Source organism: Geospiza fortis, unplaced genomic scaffold (assembly GCF_000277835.1).
Source record: "Geospiza fortis unplaced genomic scaffold, GeoFor_1.0 scaffold1532, whole genome shotgun sequence".
Lineage (NCBI taxonomy): Eukaryota > Metazoa > Chordata > Aves > Passeriformes > Thraupidae > Geospiza > Geospiza fortis.
In genome coordinates this window covers 303,944-311,353 of record NW_005054627.1, presented here as the reverse complement: position 1 = coordinate 311,353, position 7,410 = coordinate 303,944, and the positions used below count along the sequence as shown (strand labels likewise).

Sequence of the window (7,410 nt, the reverse complement as noted above, 5' to 3'; positions counted from 1 at the left end):
CAGGGAATGGGGCTGGCAGTGAGGGCTGGCACACCCCAGCTGGCAGCAGGAGCCATCTCAAGCCACTCTGGCACGAGTTTGGAAGCCTGGGCTGTAAATCAGGCCGCTTGTTATCTCTTGGTTGCACCGGGAAGCACAAGCTGAGGGCTTGGGTTTTCCTTGGGTAGTATGGATTGCATGTGCAAGGCTTGGGTTTTCCTTGGGTAATAGGAATTGCATGTGCAAGGCTTGGGTTTTCCTTGGATAACATGGATTGCATGTGCAAGGCTTGGGTTTTCCTTGGATAATAGGAATTGCATGTGCAAGGCTCCCGTCTCTCCAGGCTGCCAGGCAGGCCAGCACATTCAGGCACAGAGAGCAAAGCTCCATGCAGCCCCCAGCACCTTCCAGGACAATGTTTTTGCCTTGCAGATGGCTCCTTTGAGAAGCCCACGGAAGAGGAGCCCCTGCAGTTAAACAGAGGTGTTGTACGTGACTTTTGCATTTTAAAACCCCTTGCTTCCAGCACAGCCCCCTGAGCAGCTCACAGAATGCCCTTGCACAGTGGGATCCATTGAGATCCTTGCACAATGCCCAGCAGCTCTAGGAGGACACCCAGGGCCACCACCCTGCCTCCCCAGGCTGTTTGTATCAGCAGCCCCAGCAGGGAAAAAGTGACTCCTTGGCTCCTGGGTTCCCTCACGGCCACATTTCGGAGCTGGGCAGCCCATGCCAGCTCTGTGGGATTAGGTCACTCAGCTCCTGGCTCTGCCCTTTTCCATACTGCTCCAGCACCTATAAAACCTCCAAAATAGACACAAGGGGACCCTTTGTGCTGCGTGTCTTGTCCCGGCACTCTGCTCCTGGGCTGTTCCTGGTGTTTCAGCCCTGCTGGCTGGCAGCCCCACTCTGGCTCCCCTGGTGCCTCCCGGGTGGGAGAGCAGGATCTGGCCCATCCTCACCTTCCTGATGCTGCCTGAGCCACAGAGATGCCAGCCCTCCTTTTCCCACCTAGGAGAGAGCAGCCCATTTCCCTGTGTGTTTTAGGGATGCAGGAGCTCACAGGTTTCTCTGAGGGCACTGGGCTGAGCTTGGGTAGTGAAAGGCTCTGCCCCAGTGAGGAGGACACCAGTGTGGGGCACTGGCACTGCTCAGCACCCCTTGGGTGTGGGCAGCAGCAAATGGGAAAGGGGCTGGAGCACAGGAGAGGCTGAGGGAGCTGGAAAGGGGATGGAGAATTCCTGGGGGAGCTGGGAAGGGGCTCAGCCTGGAGCAAAGGAGGCTCAGGGGGAACCTGGTGGCTCTGCACAATTCCTGACAGGAAGGGACAGCCAGAGGGAACAGGGACAGGAGGAGAGGGAACAGCCTCAGGCTGGGCCAGGGGAGGGTCAGGTTGGATACTGGGGAAGTTCCTTCCCCCTAAAGTTTGTCCAGCCCTGGCACAGCTGCCTGGCATCCCCATCCCCTGAGGGATTTACAAGCTGTGTGGCACCTGGGGACATGGGATAGTGGTGGCCTTGGCAGTGCTCGGGAATGGTTGGGCTCCATGATCTCAGAGGAATTTTCCAGCCTTAACATTTCTGTGGTTTATAAGGCTCGTGGGCCATTGCTTACCCCTGCGGTCTCTGCCCCTTGCACTCCTGAGGGAAGGCGTGCAGGACACTGCATGGCTTTCCCCAGCATGCTCTGGAAGGAGAACAACTCAGCTGCTGGAGTCTGAATCCCCTGTTTTCCCTGGCTGCTCACAGAGGCACTCCCAGGACCAGTGCTTGGGAGAGGTGGTGGGCAGGAAGCCCCCTGGAGCCACCGTGTCCACGGCCCTCAGCTCTTCCCTGGAGCTAATTCCCAGAAGCTTCAAGCCCAAGGGAGCAGGTGGCACCACTGTGAAGATCGTCTTGAAAGAGAAGCACAAGAAAGGTAAGGGACGGAGGGGCCGGGCAGGGATTTAAAGTGGCTTCTCCAGAGCTTGGAATTCTTCAGGAATCTGATTCAGCAGCAGGTTTCCACCACCAAGTCCTTCTCCCCACTCCTCCACAGCCAGCCTCAACCAGGTGTCTCAGTCCTCATGCCCACAGTCTCCTGACTGCCACTCTCCAAAACAGGTCGGGAGAAGGCTGGTCCTTGGAATGTTTTGGAGCTCTGGGACTTGGGAAGGAAGGAGCTCAGCTGGAAGCCTCCACATGGACCTTCCAGGAGAGTGGCACACAAAGACAGGACATTCCTCCTTGTGCAAGGGCTGGCCCTGACCCAGAGCTGCCCCTCTGGGTGTTCCTCCTGGAGGGCAGAGCAGCAAAGTGAGAGCAGTAGCCAAGCCCCTTGATCCAGAGGTGGAATAACAGCTCCTTCCTCCTCTTGGCCGCTCTCCCACCATTGTGCCTTCGGAAGGTGCCTTGGAGATGAAGGCCTGGAGGAAACTGTGGGACCTCCAGAAATTTCCGTGCGGGAGTCAGCAGGTGGCACTCTTCACTGTGCTTCACTGCTGCCACAGCCGGGAGGGACCCTGGGCTCCAGAGGGTGGCACGCAGGTGAGGTCCCCTGTCCCTGCAGGGCGGTCACACCCGGCACAGCCATCTCCTGCTGCTGCTCCCTCTGCCCCATGGCACCCGCTGCGTGGCACCGGCTGGGTCCCTGTGGCACCTTCTGTGGTGTCCCGTGCTGCCAGAGAGCTGGCTCCTCCACACAGCAGGAGCGGCCACGTCCGAGCTGCTCCAAGGCCACGGCTGCACCAGGCCTCGGGCTGACAGAGAGGAGGATTTGGGTCCCCAGGCAGCTCCTTTGTCTCTCCTGCAGCCTGTGTGTACAACGGGAAGACCTACTCGCACGGGGAGGTGTGGCACCCCGTGTTCCGGCTCTACGGCCTGCTGCCCTGCATCCTCTGCACCTGCAGGGACGGCGTCCAGGACTGCCACAAGCTCACCTGCCCCAAGGAGTACCCCTGCCAGCACCCTGAGAAAGTGGATGGGAAATGCTGTAAAGAATGTCCAGGTAGGTGGGATCCTGCCCGCTCCTGCAGCTGCCTCCCAGATTCTGTGCAGGGCTGTCACCCAGGAGAACAAGCAAAGGGCACTGCCATGTCTTGGAATGGCTGCAAAGTCCTTTGAGCTGAGATTTTCGAGGTTTTCCAGCCCCTGAGCGGAGAGGTTCTGGGATGGCCTCCTCAGGGGAGCGAAGGGCAGAAGCTCAGCTTGTTTTAATAAGGTTTTTGATATGTTTATGAGCAGGATTTACGATGTGGTGCCTGGTGGGAATGGGATGTGATGACTGAGCAGAACCCTTCCAGTCTTGCATTCCCACTCTAGCGGGTCTCTCTGGTTTAAAGCCGACAGCTTTCCCTGCTTGGGTCTCTTGTCTGCTGCTCAGACTGCATTTTATTTCCAATTCACCACCCTGATGCAGCCAGGACGGTTGTGTTCCTGCCTTCCAGCTCTCACAGACACACCAGGGATCACAAACACACACCTCAGCCGGGTTACATCCTTGCCCTTTCCTTCACTGCCTGGAGGCTTTGCCCAGGTCCTTTTCCAGGTGCTTTCCGTGGCTGTCCTTTTCTTCCTCCCTTGTACCAGTAACTTAGGAATGCCAAGTGATTTTTCCAGAGGGACCCTGACCCTGGGAATTGCTGTGGTGTGTTGTGTGGAGGGGGGGACACTGCTGTGGGCAGAGCTGGTGACCAGGACCTCTGTGTCCCTGCTCCTCCTCCCCATGCTGTGGGGGCGTGAAGCTCCTTGGTTGTTTAATTCCCGTTGAATTCCAGGGGTTCCTTCCCTGCTGTGGAGGTGGGGCTTTAATCAGGGACTCCATGATCTCAAGGGGCTTTTCCAGCTTGAACAGCTGCAGGCTTCTGGGAATGCCCTGGAGCAGGGGCTTCCCTGGGGCAGGTGAGGGTGCTGGGCTGTGCTCACCCTCCTCTGCCTCACGCTGAGCTGCAGAGCTGAGCTCCTTCCTCTGCCTGATGAAAAGCTTTGCTTCCCTTTGAACTGGGATTTCCACTCCCTCTCAGAGCAGAAGAGCTCAGGAGCACCCCAGAAAGCCTGGGGGAGAGCAGAATCAGGCCTAAAATAACTGTCTTGCTAAAATAAACCCCAGGCATCTATTTATAGCCAAACTTTCTTTCGAGTAGTGTGAAAAGCTTCAGCATCCAAACTGACTGGGAGAACAAGGCTAAATTCAGCAGAGCTGGGCTCCTCTGCGTTCCAAGGACCACAACCAAAGGCAATAAATCTCCTTCCAAAACCACAGGGCATTCTTAATTACTCCAGATACATTAAAAAAAAAAGAAAAAAAAGAGGGGAAAACGAGCATCTCCTCTTTACCAAGAATGCTGGAAAAGTCACGTAGCACCCAGGGTGGATGTCCCTGTGGTGGCACCCCGTGTGGGGAGGGTGCTGGGGCTGGTGCTGAGCCCACCTGTGGGGCTGAGCTGGGCACACTGCCCAGGCTCCCCTGCTGTGGGCCCATCCCTTGGCTCCCCTGATGTTCCTCCCCAGCAGGAGCGAGATGGGGAGTGGGGAATCCAGCCCCTGCTTTGTGGCCATGGTGGCACCAAGGTCACTGCGGGGAGTATGGGGGAGCCAGATGGACAAAATCCCCCTTCCCCATCCCTGCCGGCACAGAGGCTGCTGGGGGCAGGGGGGATGAAAAACATGAGGATGAGGAGGTCCACAGCTCCTTTATCAGCCTCTCCTTTGCTGCTGCTCCTGGAGCTGGGGCTCGGATCACGGGACTGTGCCCCGCGGCGCCAAAGCCAACGAGATGCCTTTTCCATGACCTGGCTGCTGGGATGGCCCTTCCTGCCCCCCTTTAATGAGCTGTGTCCCTGTTTGTGCTCAGAAAGCAGGGTCAGACCCACGGATGAGGTGGGCAGCCCCCGGTGTGGCAGTGGCCCCAGCCGTGTCCTGGTGTACGCCTTCGTGCCGCCGCGCTCCGAGCCCTCCAAGGACATCCTCAGGACCGTGGCCATCGAGAGGGAGCTGGCAGAAGAGGTGGAAATCTACAACTGGAAGCTGATTAAAGGTGAGCACCATTGTGAAAGCGGCCAGCAGAGCGGGAGGTGTGTGTGGAAGCCTGATGCTTTCCAAGCTTTGTTCAGCTTTTCTGGCTCTTCTCACGGCGCTCCACCCCTTGCGTGGTGGATCTAAACCTGCTGACAGCAGGCTGGCTTTCCTGGCTCCCCCATTTCACACCCTCTCCCTGCATTCCTTGCAGACCAGGGGCTGGAAACCACTTCTGGCCCCCCTGTCCTCACCATGAGCTGCAACACCATCTGGGGGCACAGCACACGGGCAGCCACGGCAAGGGCCTGGGGCTGCTCCTCCAGACCTCCCTGCTCCCGTGCCAAAGGCATGTGGAAAACAAACAAAGGAATTGTTCTGGTGGCTCTGTGATTTTGCATTCGCTCTTTTCTTTACACCCCAGTCCACCTACAGCTTGAAAGCTGCTGCAAAGGTGCACAAAGGAGGATGAATTGTCCCTGGCCCACTTTTTGGATGGGTGGGTTTGGATGCTCCTTCCTGTTGGTGTGTGCTCCAGAGGTCAAGGCACAGCAAACACGCTGTCAAAAGGCTCCAATCTCTTGCTCTTTCCCCACACTTTCAGCTCTGTTCCTGTGGATGGCAGGAGTCTGGGGACACCTGGTCCAGTAGATATTTGTGCTGTGTGTCTCTGAGGCCCAGGGAAGCATCCCAGTGCCTTATTCCCGAGTTTCCACTGGACACGCTCTATCCCAAAGAACTTGAGTGCTTCAGGTTGGTCATACCTTCTCTATGGATGCAGGGGCCCTTGCCCTGTGTCTGCTGGACTTGTGCAGCCATCCTGGTCTCCTGGTGTGCCCATGTTTCACATCCCTCCCTGGGGAGGCCTCGGCCATGGCTGGACAGCACCTGAGGCACTGACCCAGAGATGGAGCCCTGGTGCCACCACGTTCCCACCCTGCCCCTGGCACGCTCCCTGCTGCCTGTGCTGCCCCTCCTCAGCAGGGCCTCCCTCACAATGGCACCTTGTGGCTGAGGACAGCTCGGGGCCCCGCCGCTTCCTCCCCTGGCTCCTTGGCAGGGGCAGCACCCAAACCCTGCCGGCACCTTCCGAGGCCAGCAGCTCCAGCCTGCATGGAGCTCCCCAGCCCTGCCAGCCAGGGACAGGGGAGGCCCTTGTCCCCAAGGCCAACACAGCTCTTTTGCTTGGCACGGTGCAGTGTTGTTGTTGGGAAAGAGCATGAGCTCACTCACATATGGATTCCACCTCTCCGTGGGCCATGGCTCCACCAACAGAGCAGCGTGTGTGGAGCAAAGAGCCTGCAAGTCACACCTGGACCTGGTCCACTGCCTTTGTATGGGCTCACGATACCTACGTGGCCTCATCTATTTCTGGGCTCCGACGGTTTCCTCCATGGAGCAGGAGTTGGGAGGAGAAACCAGCACCAACTCCAGCCAAAGGTTTTACCCAGCTGGCTGGTGGTGCACAGCTGGCCTCCAGAGGAGCTGCAGTGTGGGCTTCCCCATCTTTTTAGGGGTCTGAACATCACCTGGAGTTTTGAAAATCTGATGTTTTTGATGTTTTTGACCCGTTGTCCTCTCTGTCCTTGGCCATCTTTCTCACAAATCCCCTTTAAAGCAGCGAGAACAGTGCCCCAGCAGCTCTCTCCATCCCAAGGGCTGCCAGGAGTGCTCCTGCCTGTTGGATGGGATGTGTGTGCCAGGAAATGGCACTGCCCCGTGCCAGCGCCATCCATCCTGCCTCTCCACTGGTGGAGTGTCCTTAGCTTGTGCTGTGCTGGCTCCTGCTGCCTTCCTCTGCTGCTCCCCAGCTCCTGGGATGTTGGGAATGACCCTCCTGGGGGCCAAAGGTCTCAGCCAGCTCTCTGAGAGCTCTTGGGGAGCATCATCTAGGCCGGCTGATTAAAAGATGTTTATCTCTTGTAGCTCTTGTTTGAAATATCCTCTTGGTTACTAATGTGCTGGAAAGTGCTTCATCAGCCCCGGGACTGTAAGCACACCCTCCTGCTCCTTTCTAATTATAGACCAGAAGAATTTATTGAACACTTGTGCCTTTCTTGCGTCAATAACAGCTTTATTATCTCCACCCAGTGTCTTCTTTTGTTACTGGTAGGACTTCTTTACCCAACCCACTGAAAGGACTCAGTAACACTCCAAAAATCCATCTATTTCTCTCTCTGCCTTTGACTTCCTGTACTAATTTTCCACAATTATGATAACATCTCATTTATATGGCTTGTGAGGCAGTTCCCCTTCATTACATACCCTTTTCATGTGTAATTGCTGCTGGGAATCAGGGAAAGTCTCTTAACCAAATAAGGGGGACCACGTTGCCTCTCACGTCTGCTGGCAGCAAGAGGCTGGATGTGCCTGCGTGAGAGGTGGGGAAGGATATTGCAGGCACACCTGCTGCTTTGGCATGCCCTGCAGGAGAGCAGGA

The 7,410-nt window shown here is 57.0% G+C and overlaps 1 protein-coding gene across 1 annotated transcript in view; it reads left to right on the top strand.

The window, feature by feature from the left end:
- CHRDL2 (chordin like 2) overlaps positions 1–7,410 on the top strand; it is a 23,178-nt gene that overhangs the window by 13,168 nt on the left and 2,600 nt on the right. Inside the window, exons 9-12 of the mRNA XM_031064776.1 lie at positions 395–467; positions 1,728–1,896; positions 2,770–2,964; positions 4,810–4,992. Of these exons, the coding sequence (XP_030920636.1) occupies positions 395–467; positions 1,728–1,896; positions 2,770–2,964; positions 4,810–4,992 (620 nt within the window). The remainder of the gene's footprint in view (positions 1–394; positions 468–1,727; positions 1,897–2,769; positions 2,965–4,809; positions 4,993–7,410) is intronic.